The sequence below is a fragment of the Melampsora larici-populina genome (assembly GCF_000204055.1).
Source record: "Melampsora larici-populina 98AG31 unplaced genomic scaffold MELLAscaffold_4, whole genome shotgun sequence".
In the NCBI taxonomy this organism is placed as follows: Eukaryota; Fungi; Basidiomycota; class Pucciniomycetes; order Pucciniales; family Melampsoraceae; genus Melampsora; species Melampsora laricis-populina.
Genome location: NW_006768768.1, coordinates 836,630 through 855,199, shown reverse-complemented (window position 1 = coordinate 855,199; position 18,570 = coordinate 836,630). Strand labels below are relative to the sequence as shown.

The window sequence follows — 18,570 nt, the reverse complement described above, 5'->3', positions numbered from 1 at the left end:
AGCAATAAAAAACAAACCTGTTTTGATGTAACACCACAGGAGCTCAATAGGATTGAGCTCACAATGAAATTTTGGAAGAAATTTACATATGTGGCCTGCATCCTCAATCACCTGCTGAAGCAATGGCTTCTTGGTCGCGAAGTCAGATTGTGTTGATAATACCTTGTGAGCACAGCAACCTGGAATGTCAACTTTGGGTAAAGCATCCTGAGGATTTGAGTGATCCTCTTTTGAAGGGACTTCGGCATGTCAAAGTAGGCACTCAGCTCGACCAATCTTATCTTTGGCACATCCAGTCTTCTTGCACTCATTACACTTTAATCCCATCTCTTTTTCACCCCTTGTAGCCCGTATCTTATTGTAATGATCCCACAATCCACGTTCAATCAGCACTTGCCCGACTCCCTTTGGCTTACCAGCAAGGTTTTCCTTTTCAATAATCTGTCCACCTTTTCACTTCTTTGAGGGGTTGAGTCAATCTAGTCCAATGGGAAATTCATATGTTGGACCTTTCCACAAAGCTTGGCCGGGATATTTGGGTTGTCAGAAGGTATGACAGTGTCTCAAAGTTTTGGCTTTGAACCTCCGGGTTTGAAATTCATCTTTGAAAGCTGAAGGGCGTCCAAGGCAAATGATTCATGAGCAGCTGAGTAATCAAAGATAAAGCAAGCTTGGGATGTTGGATGATTGTGACTGAAAATAGGAATGGCTTGAGTGACAATCTGGTCAATGAGTTGCTTGCAATCCCACCATGCTTCCCCCTTAGCTCCAGGATATATTGTAACCACAGCATCTTTGAAAGGAAGGTCCAACTTTGAATCTGCCTGTAGGACAAGTAAAACAGTTGGAAGACAGACAAAATCCGAGATGTGTATCAACTTGCCAATACTTTTTGTATGGAGCGCACAATCCTTGTCTGTCATCCAGGCAGTTTGAGATTGCTCATTTGTATGAATTGTTGATTCATCATGATAGATTTGAATGATTTCTTGAGCTCCATCTTTTATTTCTGCATATTCTAGCTGGTCCATCATATCTCCAACATACCGATGTTGGTGTTTGCATAGTTCATTAATCTCTTTAAAGAATTGTTTCCGATAGATGACAACATCTGCATGTTTGTGACCATCATAGTATAAAGATTTCTTATACTCTTGAACATGAACACCCATTTGGTGCATCCACTTGTTGGCAGTCGGGATGGATATAGTGTTTGGATACTCTTTGTAGTTCGGGAGGAGTTTGATATTTACAAAGTGGGCTAGTTTAGCTGGTGAAAACTTAAGGGACAGAAACGGAGAGATTGGTTTGCTTTAGTAACGGAAGTAAACAAGAAGATGAAAGACAAAAAAAATCACCTGACTGACCAGCCGATCTGCAATCCAGTCAGTGATTGACTTGAGAACTTCTAAATTGTCTAGAATTGAAGGGTGAGGAGACTTTAGTCCACAATGATTGATTGAAAGACAGTGTTCTTTGATGATGTGAGCTGTGTCAGATCGGATTCTAGCAGCCAGGCGCTTTCCACTTCCATCTTCCGGTGGATCCTCTTGGCAAACACGGTAGGAGGCAACTGTTTCAAAAGATGCCTGCATTGCACAAGGCTTTGGGTTGGTGAGGTTAAGCCTTTGTTGAATGTTGTTGAACTCGCGTATGAGTCCAAGTCTGTCAAAATCTTTGATAGCAATAGTAATCAACTTTGTGTGTGCTTTGGAATAAGATGAAGCATCTGCAATGGCATCCAAGAGTTCCTTGTGTTGTTGTTCAATAGCATTAATTTGAAATTCTGTCTTGACAGGTGATGAAATGACACTTTGATCTTCTTGCACAACCGGATGAGAATGATTATTGAAATCACATGTGTGAGAGCCGGAAAGTGAGTTTGAATCAGAGTCAGAGAGAGACGTTAAGCTGGATTCAGAAAGATTCCACCAAATCTTGCTGTCCAAGGCAGATGACGAGATGAAGTCTGATTCAGAATTGGAGAGAGACAATAAACTCAATTTGCTATCAGAGGCCGGATTCAAATTGCTGGGTAGATTGCGCCAAGGCTTGGGTGGGTCAAATTTGACTTGCTTTCTCTGTTGGAACTGTTGATCATCCTGGGACTTTCTTGAGTGTGCTTGATGCATGGGCAAACTAATGATTGTGATTTTTATTGCATATATGGGCTGAATTGATTGATTTTTGTATATCACCACACCACACAAAAATGAAATACAAAAATGATTACACTTTCAAGATATCCGGTCCAAAATTACACGCTTCTTGGCACTAGCAACTATACAAATTCTTCGAACAGATTATCACTTGATGGTAATTGAGTGTTTTGAAACATATTGGAATTTGATTAAGAGTGAATGTACTGACATTAAAGTTTATTGGAATAAGATTGACATGGGATTAATTCATAAGGATTGAGTTGAAGGTTTTTTCATGGTTGCAGAGAAGAGAGAAAGTGTGGATTTTAAGATTAGCTTGAATTGCAAAATTGTGATGCAAAATTGTGATTGAATCCTCTGAAGATGAAAAAATAGCATGTCCTTGGCTTCAGTTGTGAAGGAAGCCAGCCTCATTGAAGAAATTGAATCACAAAAAGCCAAGTTGAAGGTAGCTGAAAATGATGAAAAAATTGAAATAAAAAAGTAATCGGCTCAACCTACTTTGAAGGAAGCTAAAATTGAGGATCAAAATGAGGATCAGAAACTCATGGATTACACAGAACCCTTCTTAAATGCTGAATCACCTGCCTTTTCAAAAAGGCATTGATGAGCCAACTGACACACAGCTCAATCAATAACCTCCTTCTCCTCAGCAAAGCATCAAGACTAAGGCAAAGGTACAATCCTAGTTCAATGATTTGGAGGAACAAATCAAAGAAGAAGTAGACCTAAACTCTTGATCCACTCCAAAACCAAAAACCCAAAAAACTGAAAAGGTTACAGAGGCTTCAAAGGCCATTGTAAATCTACCATTGAAACCCATGCCACCTGTGAATGAGGACAATGTTTGATGTACAAAGCCAGTGGCAAACACAATGATTGAGTCTTAAAAATCATAAATCCTATTTCTAATGAAAAGATAAGAAAAAAAGAATAAAAAGAACTTCAAGAAAAGCAAGTTAGTTGGCAAAGAGAAGTATTTGGCTTGGAAACTGCTTGAATGGCTAAGATGAAGCCAGAGGACTTGGAACATGAAGCTCATGTTGCCAAAGCTCAATGTACATGTGATTTGAATCTTGCTGCAGCTGAACCAGCTGAAGAATAAAGAAAAGATCAGCCAAAGCCAATGAAAAAGTTCTGTAAATGTGGGATGTCAATTGAAGAAACTAATGCATACATCCAATTGATGTTTCCTAGCACTTTATAGATCAGTCATAGTTTGTATTTCTTCTCTAGATTTGTCTGACAATCACATTGCTTTTGATTGATCAGACTATACTCTTCCAATTTAAACCCAATGCCATGATTTTAGTGAAAGAAAATCATGATTCAGAGTAGCAGGTTGAGATCTCAACATAAAAAAAGCTGTATTGAAAAAATGAGCAAGCAAGTTTTTAATCCAGAAGTAAATGTAATCAAGCCAGTTTGTAATCAAATCCAAAGCTGTTTTTTTGGTTTTCAAAGCTAAAGACTTTTAAACGTTTTTCAAAACAAAAGTTGTGGATGTTTTTGTGAACATAAGCATTTAGTCTTAGGTTGGTTTGAAATCAATAAAACTATAAATCGCTTTGTACCATTTTTTGATATTTACAAAAAATGATCAATAAATAAAGCAAAACAAAGATTATCAAGATACGTGAATAAAAAATTACAAAAAACTTGTTAGTATAGACCAGCAAAACAAGAGCTCTGGATCCCAGAATGCCTGCCTAGTACCACTACACACAACCACATCCTGGAATTCCAGATTTGACAAAGGAGATGGCTCACACAGGAAACAAGACATCATTTTCCTGTGGGAAGACTGGTCACATTTAATGCAGTTTCTGAGCCAAAACACAGAAATAATGCAGGATAAAATGCCAAAATAATACATTTAGGCTCATAAGCTGTGTTGAATATGATGGGTTTTCCCACAGAAAAATCATATCTTGTTTCCCGTGTGAGTCTAACAATACAGAGGCTGCCCAGCCCAACCTACCAAGTCTGACAATTAACACTAAATGCAGAGAGGTGATGCCACAGGTGCAGGGCTGACCCCACATTGACACCCCTTGGGTTTTATGTGGCATTGCTGCAATCCCACAGATCTGCATCCACAGGGTCAGCACTTTGAATGTGGTGGAAAGACATGTTTTTGAAATGTCACTCACTTCTCTGGATCACATGGGGGTTGAAACTCTGGGTGGTGAGCCAGAATTTACATCACCTGTTTTCAGAGATGCCTTCCCAGGTCCTCAAAAGCCTCAGATTTTGCAAATTTTTGCATTTTGGACATGTTGGACTGTGTTGTGTTGCAGTTCAGAGCAACACAACATTTTGGAATTGTGAACCATTGTGGAGACACTACAACACAACATAGGCCCCTGTAACATCACCCACAACACACAAACCTCCTCATTGTGTAGTGTTGGTTTGTGCTTGTGCGTTGATTGGAGCATCAACCTTGATCAGACACACTGTCAGTATTTACAAGTTAAAATGAAATTATTTGTGATCATTCAAAGCTACAAAATAATTATGCACCAATTCACATCACAGATCACCCGCATTAAAATTTTCTGCCTCTACATCAATATATAGACACATCACTGCCATCTCATCAATTGGTTCCTAAATATCATCTTGATACTCTCCCTTGCAAGAATCACCTAATTGAGCCAGCATGTTATGAAGTAAGATGCAGACATGAACCCAGTCCAAGAAGAACTCTATATCTTCTTTTACATTGAATTGCAATCACATCTCTTGCAAGGATGCAAACCGGCCGTTCAGGATTCCAATTACGTTTTTGACACCAACGTAACATTCAAGTCATTCATATTCAGCCTCTGGCCTTTGTTTTCTAAGAAAATGCTTTTGTCTTTATTGCTTACAAACTGATCAGGAAAAATTTATGGACTAGTATAACTTGAAAGATTGGCCATCTAGTCGAAGTGAGGTGTATTTAGAAGGTATCAAGAAAGATAAAGAAACAGGGACGTGTCTGTATGTTTTGCAAAATCAATCGGGGTCGTCCCTTTGAGCAACGAGTCGGGGCTCAAACTGACACAGACTCAGTCCAGCATTCGCGCCTTGTATGTTGTCTTTCAACTTTCAAGGTCATCTGTTTAGACTACTTCGCCTCACTCGCCTTAATACCTGATCAGACTTTCGCAACCCTCTTGTAAATGAGTAACGCACATTCTTCGAACCTCAAGGCGCGATTGACGCAGGCGGACAGGATTTTAAATGGAACGATGTCTATGCGTCTTCAACGCGAAAGAGATAGTTTGATTGAGGAAGAGAATGCTTATAGGCGCCAGGTTCGAACCACTCTTCTTCATGAACTATCCAGCATACTAATTGAGTTCTCGACTGATGATTCTTAACCTTTTTTCAATTTTTTAGTTAGAGAATATTTCAGGATTTGGAAAAAATCATATTATTCCAATTGGAAAACTACAAAGATTAGATGAAACGGATACAGAATCAGAACCAAGTTCAGAAACAGAAAGAACAAATAGTCCGATGCAAATTATACCAGGATTAATACTTGAAGAACCTACTACTAATACCACTCCTACTACTGTTGAGCGTCCTATTAGGTTTAGATGGAATGAAGAAGAAAGTCAAGAAAGAATGAGTGATTCAAATGAAATGTCTGGTATTGATTTAGACGCAGATGTTGAAGATCTTGATAATCATATCCAAGATGAAGATGGGAGTGAGGAAATTAGGTATACGGATGAAGTTAGTGAAGATCAAATTGAAGGCGACAGTAGGTCTTTGTATGAAGATGAACTCAGTACTAGGTGATGTTGAGGTGGCTCCAATAGATTGCATGGAAGAGGTGTTTTGTATAAGTAACTTGAGATGAGGTGGAATTATATTGTATAAGTTAAATGACATCGATTTTTTCAAGACAAGGACGTCGCAGTAGTTATTACCCGTATCGTTTATAACGCTTGGCAGCAGTCTAGTTTGTCAGAGTCTTTCGTCTGCATCGATCTGATCTTCAAGGTGGAATTGCATCTCTAGTCAACATTCAGCAGTCAAGCACGCCATAAATGATGTGGGTTTATTGAAATCAGATCGAAATTCTATTTAACAATTCCTCCTGATTGATCCACATTCTACTGCCTGGAAATCGTTGTACCGATGAAGACCAATAACTTATATCTAACAATCTCATGGATGGATGTGATGAACGATGAGATGATGTGGCATACCGGGGCTAATTCCACAGCCTTGGCAAGACAGCTTGGTACCGTGTCTGAAATCGGGTCGGGCTTTACACGGGCGAATACTGCGATTACGTCATCGGGGGTTCTAGCTCATCGGTAGACACCACGTGCAAACAGGTGTCGCACCATTTGTTACGTCAGGCCGACGTATACATTGTTCCCGCGTGTGAGACACCTGTCAAATCTTTGCGACAGTCAAATAGACTATGCGACAGTGGGATCAAGCTATGCGACAACGCATGCGACAGCTTTGACAAACTTGTGCGACAGCGCGGCGAGCTGATTCTATGCCTCTCCCGAGTCCCTACTCTCCCTCTTGGGCACTCAGCTCAACCTAGACTTGAAGTCTCATTCCTCAACATGAAGAGGTTGCCCAATGGGCTGAAAGACTGGAAACGGGTAGAGTCCAACACTTGTAGATGTAATCATCTCATCCCCAAAAAATCATAGCTTTGTAACTACAAATTCAATACTTTGTTCTCGATCTTTTCAATACAACACATCTCATTTCTTTTCAAGGATATTGTAGATAAGCCCTATTGATACCACTTCTGTAAATGATTTACTCCTACTCAGCTAACGTTGAAGGACTCGGAGCTCACTGACCACGTCTTTTGTACTTATGCGATGTAGGTACCAGCGGCTGATTCTCCAGCGAATGCGACTGCGGTGAATTTCTGATCGATTTTCATCTTTGATAAATCCATATGGCTTATTTCTCAATCTTTCAATTTTTGCAGGCGACTCCCGCGCGTCGTAGTCTACATATTGGAGACAAAAAGTATGTCAATTTTGAAAGTATTTTCTGAACCTTGATATAGAGATGTTAAATTGATTGAATTGGCTTGTAATAGTATTGTTCCACTGATTCAGGGTTTGAAAAAAGAAGAACAATCGAATCACATCTATCCAAATCTCCTCATCTGGAAAGACGCAAAAGAAAGCTCAGCAATCTCGCCCTTTGTCCGTGATACCTCTGAAAGTCTCCTTTGATTCGATGTCTACTTTTTTGACCAAATCTTGTTGTAAAGACAATATATTTGAGTTGATACACGTGAAGGCCAAATAAAAGTCTTTCCACGGGTGCTTTTCTTTTGTATCAAACAACATCAAAATGAAAAGAGCAATACAGATATGAGACCGATTTTGTACGCTTGATGGACATCTGATGATCGAATCAAATCGAATGAAAGATTCAAACAGTGCTACCAATCATTATCACAATGATTATGATCAATTTTAAAACACTACAATCCAAATAGAAGATGGCTTTGAATGAGGAATACTTTAAAGATAACAATAGAAATTGACATATGAAAACAAATCTAATCGATCATCATTCATTTCTATTGTTGAACATACATAAGAACGAGTACAAATGAAGACCAAAGCAAAAATCTCAACATTTTGGGAACAATGCGAGGAAAGGAAACAGCGATTCACTTTACTTGACATCATAAAATCCAATCAATTGACTGTGTATGAGTTTGTTATGGGACACTCGAAAACCGTAACCACTTCAAGAAGCGGAGAAGGTAATAGTGTAAGTAAACATCACAAGAAACCGGCTATCAGTTGATGTTTTGTGCTTGAAAAACTCAAGAATATCATTCAATTTCTCAATGTTGAACGGACTGCCGTGTATTGATTGGTTCGTGTCTTGAGAAACCCAAAGAATTTTTACTCTTTGTGACCTTCATCAATATGGCCACGGACTTTATTGATAGTTGTGGATCTGATCAGGTTTGAAAATACAAAATTTCGTACCCTTCTACAAGATGTGCTATGGAGATTTTCAGATTGTGTCCCTAAAACTTTCATTTGAGTGGTATCCTCCATTGTACCTTAGCTCATATAGGGATATTGGCGCGAAATCAACCATTGAGCAGAAACGAGCGGAGAGAGGGGATGTGGCTGGATGGGCGTCAAGCGCCGAAGACTTGTATGCGACAGCCCGTGCGACACCCTATCGCACAAATTGTGACGCTGTCGCAAAAAACTCACAGCTGTCGCAAATATTCTCACAGCTGTCGCAAACCGAGGAACACTGTATACGTCAGCGCGTAGTAACAAATGCTGCGACAGCTGTACAATGCACGTGGTGAGAGCGCTCGCTTAGCATCTTCCTCTGTGGGGTTGCGAGAGGCGCTGGGTTCGATTCCCAGGTACTCCACATTGCCTGTATCTTACTGCTTTGTTCCAAGCACTTCTCAAAGTTTAGTCGTGAAAAAACCTCGTTGGGCTGTGTCAAGCAAACAGTTTTTTGGTGAAATGGAATGGTGTTTAAAACTCCTTCAAAATACTCCAAAGTATGGACCTGGTTGTGGACTTTGCATCAATCCAGAAAAAACATTGTGTGTGCCAAGCTAGGATTCTTGTATGTTGAATTTGAGGACCATAATTGATTGTATAAAAGCTGTTTGATATGTGAACTTGAGTGTTGAAGGGATTTGAATTGAATCATGACTAGTATACAGTTCCAAGCAGTGGTGTGTTCTCATCACTGTGCCTGTATGGTTGTGACTTGACACACAAAAATGCATCAAACTGCTAGGGAATTTCAAAACCCTCAAATAGATTCCACCATAGACTCATCTGAAAAATTGATCAAAATGGTATTTAGGTACCAGAATTGTCTATAACTCATTCTACTTCCTTCATACTTATATCCTCAATGACCCCCTGAATGAGAAATTCAAATATAGTGTCAACTTTTTGAAAATAATTCATTTTATGAGTCAAAAAATCAACTTTCAGAAAGAAACCGATTGCAAGTGTATTGAATATAGCCTTAGGACCTCAAGATCTTGAGACCTAAATGAGAGAACAGAGTTTGAATTTGGGTCTCAATCAGAGGTTTTGAACACTTTTGGATTACAATGGGTATGATAGAACAACAATATATTGTGTTGTGATAAAGTGGTGTAAATTGAATTGGTAGTGTTATGGTGGTCAAGTTCATCATGGCAAGACTTTGATGATGGATGTGCCAATTGCTCATTGTGTATGTGTGCTAGTGATCCAGTGGTTATGTTTTGTGGCATAATTTTTGTGTGCAGTTCTATCTTATATACTTTCCTCTCTCAAGCTCCAGTTTCCTCCCTCACCATGTGGAACTGAAAGCTTAATTAAGAGTAGGTCCTTTGAATTTTTCTCCTCATCCAGTTCTTATCTTCACCAGACAGCACTCATTCTGTTGTGTTGGATTTTTTCTTCCCTACCACACTTTATCTACCCTGCTGTGTTGCAAGTAAGGCATAGAACTTCATTCCACCTGTTTGTCTTCTTTTGAGTTTCTTACAAAACTCCACATCAACCTGTCTGTCCAGTTTGTTGCGTAGATTTCTATCTGCATCACTTCATTACATAGTGCACCCAATGGTTTCATAGTACTCAGGTAAAGAAATCAGACATGGATTTGATGCTCTCAATCCTTCCTGTCATCCTGGTCTTGGGCACATGACTCTGCACACCAGTTCATTCAGCAATCAGTGCTCACCCTGAGTATGAATTGATCAATGTGTAAGTAATGGACCATCAAGAGCCCCCATGTTGTGGCTGCATATCTTAGTGACTTCATATTGTAACAGATTGCTTTACTTTATTCTTTTGGTATGGTGAGCTGATTGTTGTCATCTTGTATGATTGACAATGGTTATGGCATTTTTGCTGGTTGATAAAAAGAGATTCATCATGCAACTGAGGAGTAAGGCTTGGACCTGGCACCAGGACCACCCGAGCGGGCCCGGGCTCAAACGGCCCTTTCAAAAAGCTATGTGGCCCGATGGCGCCGTGCTCACGGGCGGCCCGAAGGGGCTCGAGGGGTTGGTGGCACTAAAACGGGGGCTCAGCGGCTCGGAAAGGGGGCAAATAGGGGCGAGCGGACTCAATAGAGCAAGAAGATGAGGTTGGGGCACATATTCAATTCAACTTTGACTGATGTATGTATACAAAGTAGAGTTGATTAAGTAAATTTATCAAAACTCTTGAGGCATACCGTTGCTTCAAGAGTCGAGATGTGCATTGAGGCGCGAAGATCAGTGATGATCCTACCCGCAGATGAAAATGATCGTTCGGATGGGGTGCTGGTGGCTGGGATAGCTAGAAAGATTCTTGCCATCTTGGCAAGAATGGGAAATCGATGGCCCTCGTCGCTCCAATAGTTGAGTGGGTGATAATCCTCGCTCTCTCGCTCGGTTGAGAGGTATGTTTGAAGCTCAGCCTCGATTCCTTGAGCCTTCTTTTTGGTGACAAAGGATCGAGGGCGATCTTCAGGCAGTGGTACAGGTTCTTCGGGGTTGACCAATATGCTATCTTGATGAAATTTTCTACACTTGTTCAGAAAGAGTGTTTTCCAATCGTTACGATCATCGATTCCGGAAAGGACTAGAGTTTCATCAGTCAACTCTTGGTCCTTGCTACGTGGGTCAAGCAGAAGCGCACACAAGTACGCTGGCTTTTTGAGGACCCTCTCGTAGTACAATTCGGTCTTGGTTTTCATCGGTTGGATGGCTTGTCGGAGCTCTTGAGCATCGTAGTTACACCAGCTCTAGAAAAGTACAAGTTTATCCAGTGAGTAAAGTGAGATTTAAAAAAAAGATCAATCAAGAAATGCAATTGAGAACACAGCATACCGAGTTCAACTTCCTGATGATCCATTCGTATACTGGGATCACATCGCCAAGGCTCGGGTATTTGCTTGCTGAGAGATCCTTGGTGGTAATCTCAAAAGGTTCAAGAAATTCGACTAGGTGCCCTATAAGCTTCCATTCATCATCTGAAAAGGCATACTGCCTGTAGTCGGGATCGTTTTGACATTTCGTGTTGATAGATACCCGTAAACGATATGCTCGGCGATAACAATCGAGGTCGGAGTTCCATCGTGTGTCGACATTGCGGACAAGGTGGAGAGCATAGCCTAAGTCAGCCTCAACTTGCTTGAGGAAAGATTGTAAGCGCTGAGGTGATTTGTAGATCCAAGCAATAAGCTTGTGGAGTTGAGTAAGGACCAAGTTGACATCAGAGGTTTGCATTGGTTCAAGAAGAACAGCAAGGTCGCGTGGGACTGGTCCATCTTCACCAAGTCTTTTGGAGAACGCCTTGAGTCCATCTCGAGCAACAAGGTTAATAACATGTGCAACACATCCAAGGAGATTTTGATCTCGCTTGAAGTTTGGACACACTGCTCCAAGAGCATCAGCCATTGTACCGTTTGAACTGGCGTTGTCAGCAACAACACAGAAAACCTTGTCAAGTATCCCATACTCTCTAAGAACCGGAATAAGATGATCCGCGATGTTTACACCAGTATGCTCGCCATCAATCTCTTTGAGACATAGTATGACTTCTTGAAGTTCAAATTTTTCATTGATCCAGTGGGCAGTGGCACCTAAGACGGATTTTTGATTTGGGGATGTCCAACAGTCACAGGTGATGCTGACGGATATTTGCTTTGCAAAGACTTCCTTCATAACTCCTTTCATTTCGCAAAAGTTCTCTCGTACTGCATCTCCAAGAGCATCCGAGCCGACTAGGAGTGGTGTCACAGCCGGGTTACACAACTCAAGAAGTTTTCGTAGGTCTGGAGAATCGACAAAAGAAAAGGGAAGCTCCTTCATGATGGTGAGGCGAAGGAGTCTTTGTTTTAGGTTCTCGCGGGTGAGCTTGAGAGGCTAGGATCAAAATGGATTAGTCAGAAAGAAAACACAAAAAAGGAACATGAGGCTTGTTGAGTATCAGCTCACCTTCTCAATCTTGCCATCAGTCAAAAAGTTCCTCATAGTCCCGGCTTCGGCGGCAGTGTCTTCAAATATTTTATGACGGCGTTTCAAATGTCGGGACATGGATCTTGTGCTACAAGATTGATCAACGGTCATCACAGCTCCACATACTCTACCTCCCTCAGATGGATGAGGGACTTGACAGATATTCTGCTTGACCTTTGACCCTTTGTCGTATTCAGTTATGAAATGCTTCCAGACCCATGAGAACTTGTGTGAGTTGTCGAGTTTGATTTTCTTGCTTTTTGTAGGGGTCTTGACTTTTAAAGGAGAATCTGATATTGTGATCACTTGTTCATTGGATGAATGGGGGCGTTTAGGAACCATGATGACAATATGAGGGACCTGGCTTGATCAATTTCCACGTTGCTGAACCACATACATAGCGCAAAAAAAAATTACCGGGCCGGGCCCGGCCGGGCAGCCAAAAAACAGGGGGCCCGATTGGCCCATTTTTTGAAGGCCGGGCCGGGTCGGGTCCAAGCCTTACTGAGGAGTAATAATTGCATTCTTGACCCAGATTGTGCAAAAGGGGAACATTGTAGGTTTTTACCATATAACCTCGTACATCAACCTCAAGCAGGCAAAATATTAACCAGTTGGAGTACCTGGGAATCGAACCCAGCGCCTCTCGCAACCACACAAGGAAAGATGCTAAGCGAGCGCTCTACCGATGAGCTAGAACCCCGATGACGTCATCCCTGTATGCATCGTACAAAAAAAATATGGTATGTGAAGTGAGATTGCAGAAGGCGAGTGAAAGCCTGTAGGTGTATTGAGATCACAAAGAGTTGCCACTGTTGCCAAATACTTGAGCCCAAAGTAAAAGAGTCGATCGTTGCTTGTCTTCAATACCACGACTTTGAATCAAGTTCGATCACTTTTGGTGGTCAATTTGGTGAATACAGGCTGCTGATTGATGAATGAGACGGTAAACCGAATCATTTTTTCAATTGGATTGCGCAGTGTTGCTACATAGAGTCTCACGGTGTACTACTACCAAATTCTATCGAACTGCTTACACTCCAACAACACCTTCACCCAAGCTACGAAACAAAATTGAAGAATTTCCGCATATCAAGAGTATATTTATGATGGTGACTCCCGATCTCAATTTAAGTACCTTGATATGGATCTCAGTCAAGCCAGTCATCAAGGTAAAGCCTTTTCTTCATCACTTTACTATTTACTATTTTTTATTTTCTTAGTCTGACGCTTTGTTTGTGTTTCGATTTTAGAATATTATACCAGGTTTAGTAGGTGTCCATCTAGTCAGATCTAAAAGGATTGGAATTGAAGGAGTTAAAGCAGCAGCTCAAATTCAAATTTATGGAGCTTTACCAGTTTGTGACTTTTTCTTGGAAAACCTTTTGACTTGATGTTCTCCTTGTATGAAAGAACTGATCAACGTTTCTTTTGATTATTTATTAGTGTTTAATGTTTTCAAACCTGGTACCTTCTATTACTACTGATAATTCAAAAGATGTGATCATTTGTTTAGGATTTGGAGCGTTTTATATGGTCAGGTCAATTTGAAAGCTTTTCATTGGATCAAAGTGAATATGAAGGATTGATATAGGTGAACTACGATAGGCTTTGAGTTATGCTTTGGCTCGATTACTTTTGTTATTCGTCAAAGTACCACATCATTTCAAGAATGGGTTTATCGTAGCAGCAGTCGTCAGTTTGATTCACTGTCCATTTGTGATTCTCGAATTTTACAACTGATCAGATATAATCCAAATTCTTCGTGATGTATATTTGAACTAGTGGTCGAATTGGGGTAAACTTTTGTCTGTTTAAGTTGCCATCATACCATGAACTGACAAGGTATTTTTCAGGGAATTTACCGTTCAGCGTAATTGCTTCATTGGCTGCTGAACCCCCATTTGGAAGGGTAGGGGATCAAGATTTGGGACTTGCTTATGGATCTTTTTTCGTCTTGGTTAACAATGTAAGTCATCTTCCTTGAATGTGATATCAGTAATGATGAGATCTTGATTGCCTTGAGCAACAATTTGAATATATGTGCCTCTAGTTGTCTTTATTTGGTGGCCCGGGAATAAGGTCAGTCTTCGAGTCTTCCACAAACCAAGAAATCTCACTCACCGGTATTTGATCTCCGTCAGAATGATTCAACGTGACTTTGACGATGTACCAATTAAGGATGATCAAGAAGTTCAACTCACTCATGGATCAGCACCTGACCTCGGTGGCCTTGCAATCGTATCTGCTGAACATAGCTATGGTCGGATCGCTTTACCAGAAGAATCAGAGGATTCTACCTTATCACCATGTCTGTTCTCATACAACTACTCAAGTAGACATCACGGGTTGTTCATCTGATATTTATCTATACCTCGATGGTCTAGCCAAACTGGGTGGACGTTTATCAAGCTCTAACTTCCCAGACACCAACACACCGAGAGAAAGTTCTTCTAGTATGTCATCCCATTTGCCTTCACTTAAGAAGATCCTCTCATTCAGTCCAAAAACTGTCTGGCGACGGGCTACGCAAGATCATGTCTTGTTCTTCACTTGTCTCATTGATCTCGGGCACTTCCACTTACATTCCAGGTCTCAACATCCGATTTCGTGTAGAGCTAGATTCGGAAAAGACGATTTCACAAAAACTTCTGATCACCTTACAGAATCTTGTCACTCCAGTCAGCATTGCAATTAGCTTAGGATTAATAACTGCAATCACACCAGCCTTGAAACATTTATTTGTGATTCCTACAAAACCAAATTTAAATTATCCAACAGCACCCGATGGAAAACCGATTTTATCAATTTTAATTGAATCAGCTGCATTCTTAGGAGCTTCAGCAATCCCATTAGCCTTAATTATCACAGGTGCAAGTTTTGCTAGAATGTCAATCTCACGCGAAACTTCAAATTCATTGCCATTCAAAGCGATCTTTGGTTTAGCATTTATCAAATTAGTGGTTTTACCTATCATTGGATTAAGTTTGATATTTTGTTTGGATAGGTATACAAGTTTGTTTGGAGGAGAAAATAAAGAACTACTAAAAATGATTTGTATTTATTATTCTTGTTCTGTTACTTCTACTAATCAAATCTCTCTAAGTGCTTTGGCTGCTGGCTCATTTGGTCAAGAAAGCAATGTGGAATTGTTATGTGCATTTATCTTGGTTCAGGTATGTTGTTTTGTTATTTCAAGATATCTTTCTGAAGCGTCATGAATCTTTCAACTGCCTTTTCTGATAAAACTGATCAGATTCTATTATTCAATAGTATTTACTTTATCCTATCGCTGGAACGGCCACTATTGGTGCAGGTATCAAGATGTTATTTTGATCATTTTGTTTTTCTCACTTACCATTACCTCTCTTTTATGGATCCTTGGAAATTCACTTCAGCATATTTTTCTCATTCTCTTCAGTCTCTATTTCTCTATGCATCTTTCAAAACTCTTGCGATTGGATGTTTAGTCTCACTTATGACAAAGCCGACTGTATATTAGGATTAGTTAGGAATCATGGATCTTGACTCTAGAATGATGAAGAAATTTTGTATATTGGGCTCGTAACTTGCAAGGAAAATATTGACATTCAAATCGTATGTTCAGTCGATCACTCAATTGACGTCATGGATATGTACAACAGAGTAATCCCATGAACCATTCTTGATCTTGATGTACCAGACCAGACCACATAATTTGAACTATTGCGAACGTTAGACAGTGTGGCTGCATATTTGAATGTGGGCATAATATGGTACAAAGAATAAATGACGTTGTCTTATACACACTGAAAGCAAAATCCAGTACTACAATATAGCAAGAGAGTTCTTGGCTTTTGTATTTACATACGCAAAACAATCGTTTCGTAGCGCCAAAAATACAATCAAAAACCTAAAAAAGCAAGGTAAAGTTAGTCACTTATTTCAGGAATCCAAGCTTGAAAGGAAGTAAAGATGCATACCATATTTAGCACCACCTGCTTTTCGATTAAATTTACCACGTGAGATACGATCTTCTAATTCAGCTCGATTAGCTTGAGCTTCAGTAAGTAAAGAAGATAACTGATGGCGACCTCTAGCTCTAGATGAGATTTGTTTCTGATCGCCCCAAGAAACAAAACCAACAGAAATGAAAGAAAACTTTCAGAGACTTGAAAAGAAGTAAAGACGATCAAAAAAAAGGGGGACGTACAGCAGGTTTTCCAGCCGCTTTCTCAGCTTGTTCTTTTCTCGCTTCTTCTCTTGGATCGATAATCTTAGGTTTATTCTCCCAAGCTAATTGAGCCACTTTACCCGCATTGAATTCTTCCATTCCTCCTAGACCTCCTAATTGGCCATTGGATTGTTTAAAGAAATCTTTGGGTACTTCTTTTGATGAAGTTTGTTGATCTAATGTGTTGTTGGATTGATAATGTGTTTCATAAAACGTTTTCCATTCTGGTTCTTCCAGACTTCTTGCACACCATTGTCCATTTGATCTTTGCCAATAACCTGGGTATGGATCATTTAGGGTTGGTGGTGGTGGTTTTTCTTCCACTACTTGGGGGGCTGAGGAGATCGTTATCGAGGGTGAGATGGAGTTGGTGGTTGACTGAGGTTTGGATAGTGTGGATGTGGAAGGTAAACCAAAGAGGTTTAGTCCCTCTGCTTGGGAAGAAGAAGAAGACTGATTTGGATTGGATAGTTGAGAAGAATCTGTTAAAATCAAAGGTGGTTCGGGTGTAGAGGTTTGGTCATTCTGAGCGGGTTGAGTTGATGATGGGGCAGCAAGCTTGGATGAAGAAGTTGCTGGCTTGATTATATTGAGCCTTCCTTTGGGTATTGGATTAGGATTCTTAGGCGGAGGAAGAAGAGCAGCTAAGCCTGATTTCTTTTTAGCTAAAGACTCGAGCTTCGGTTTCTTTGATTCATTAAGATCTTCTCGGTCTAGATTCCCGGATTCTGATCGTTTCAGATTGGTGGGTTCGGTTTCATGATCGGTGGTACGAGGAAGTAATGGCTCAAGCAAGATGCGAGCTTTTGTAGGCTTATTACGTTTAGGTGGAGGAAGACGAAGGTTTGATGGAATTGATATAGTTGGATTGGGTTGGGCTTGAAGTGTTGATGAAGATGGAATAGGATCCTTTTGACTAGAATTTGAATCAGAATCAGAACCATAATCAACAAGTTGCATGATGAATGAATTGAAGGAGACTTTAATGATCAAGATGGTGGAAGTGGAAGTTAGAAAGGTTCAGATACTTCAAAACTTCACTTTAAGCATATCTAAGTATCTTTATGACTCTATCGCGTGAAAGCAGTTGTGATTGGTTTAGACAGGTTTTGGAAAAAGCAACACATCACTTATAACTTCATATTTGATCACCTTGATCAATCATTTAAGTCTTATACTTGATTACTTTATCTCTCAATCAAAGAAGTCATCTTTTGTAACGCATTTTCCTTCATGCGCTTGCACCTGTGACCTTTGCACCAATCCTCATCAAATTGTTTATAGACAACAATGTATATCATAGAGGCCATGGCTGGTGATGGTGAACTGTTTCATTGAATGGCACACATTGAATGAATTCACCTGATTTCCTGTGACCAAAAACTGATTCATATGTATCATCCAGTGTTTCTTGAGCTTTGGTCTAAAAACTGATAGGTCAAAAGGATATGTGCTCAAGTGAAGTAAACCTCCAATGTTGACCTCCAAGATAAAGTCAATTGAGGTTACAGAGTTAGACTATGTACTAATAGGGTTGCTAGCAAACATAAACCACATATTTGATGTCAAAGGCAAGGGTGCCACTATACTATACTGGTTTGGGTATAGTTGGGTATAGTATAGTTTAAACTAAACTATACCATACTGGGTATAGTATGGTTGCAACTATACTTTACCCAACTATACTCAGTATAGTATCTTTTCATCAACCATACCTGAAAAAGGGTTATGCATGTTTTTAATCAACTTGTCCAACTATACTGCACAGTACAGTATAGTATATCTGAGTATAGTTCATCTATACTATACTGAGTTTAGTTCAAGTCAGTATAGTTGGACTCTATACTATACTGAGTATAGTGAAGTATAGTATAGTATAGTATAGTATAGTGACAGCCTTGTCAAAGGTGTGGAGGTGGTAAGTAGAGTTTGGTAGGATCAGAGATTGGATAGCTCCCCTGGAGAGTCTTGGCCCGGCCCTAGATACTGCCGTGTCCAACTTGGCCTTGGATCTGGTGACTCAAGTTGGATCCGGCCAGGTGGGTGTGCATGGGTGATTCATGTTTTGGGGGTCCATTGAGTCAGAAGGAATCAGGCCAAGAAGCGGCATTTGTCCTTCATGATTGAGTATGTGTTGAAAATCAAAATGCAGTGGTCAAAGCATTTTGATTTACAGCTTATTTGCAAGGTGGTTCAATGACACA

General features: G+C 40.2%; 3 protein-coding genes across 3 annotated transcripts; 2 read left to right on the top strand and 1 right to left on the bottom strand.

The window, feature by feature from the left end:
• Positions 1-5,401: 5,401 nt before the first annotated feature.
• On the top strand, positions 5,402-5,960 carry MELLADRAFT_59868 (uncharacterized protein; the record flags this gene model as incomplete). Its single annotated transcript, XM_007405767.1, has 2 exons — positions 5,402-5,467; positions 5,553-5,960. The coding sequence occupies 2 exons, from the start codon at positions 5,402-5,404 to the stop codon at positions 5,958-5,960; spliced, it is 474 nt and encodes a 157-aa protein (XP_007405829.1).
• A 7,299-nt stretch (positions 5,961-13,259) lies between these two features.
• On the top strand, positions 13,260-15,489 carry MELLADRAFT_92290 (uncharacterized protein; the record flags this gene model as incomplete). The annotated part of the gene is made up of 11 exons (XM_007405768.1): positions 13,260-13,325; positions 13,407-13,511; positions 13,600-13,689; positions 13,762-13,848; positions 13,939-13,951; positions 14,010-14,122; positions 14,207-14,235; positions 14,298-14,464; positions 14,541-14,609; positions 14,656-15,329; positions 15,427-15,489. 11 exons carry the CDS (start codon positions 13,260-13,262, stop codon positions 15,487-15,489), a joined length of 1,476 nt encoding a protein of 491 aa, XP_007405830.1.
• A 363-nt stretch (positions 15,490-15,852) lies between these two features.
• On the bottom strand, positions 15,853-17,326 carry MELLADRAFT_115328 (uncharacterized protein; the record flags this gene model as incomplete). The annotated part of the gene is made up of 3 exons (XM_007405455.1): positions 15,853-16,045; positions 16,116-16,251; positions 16,346-17,326. 3 exons carry the CDS (start codon positions 17,324-17,326, stop codon positions 16,038-16,040), a joined length of 1,125 nt encoding a protein of 374 aa, XP_007405517.1.
• Positions 17,327-18,570: the final 1,244 nt, after the last annotated feature.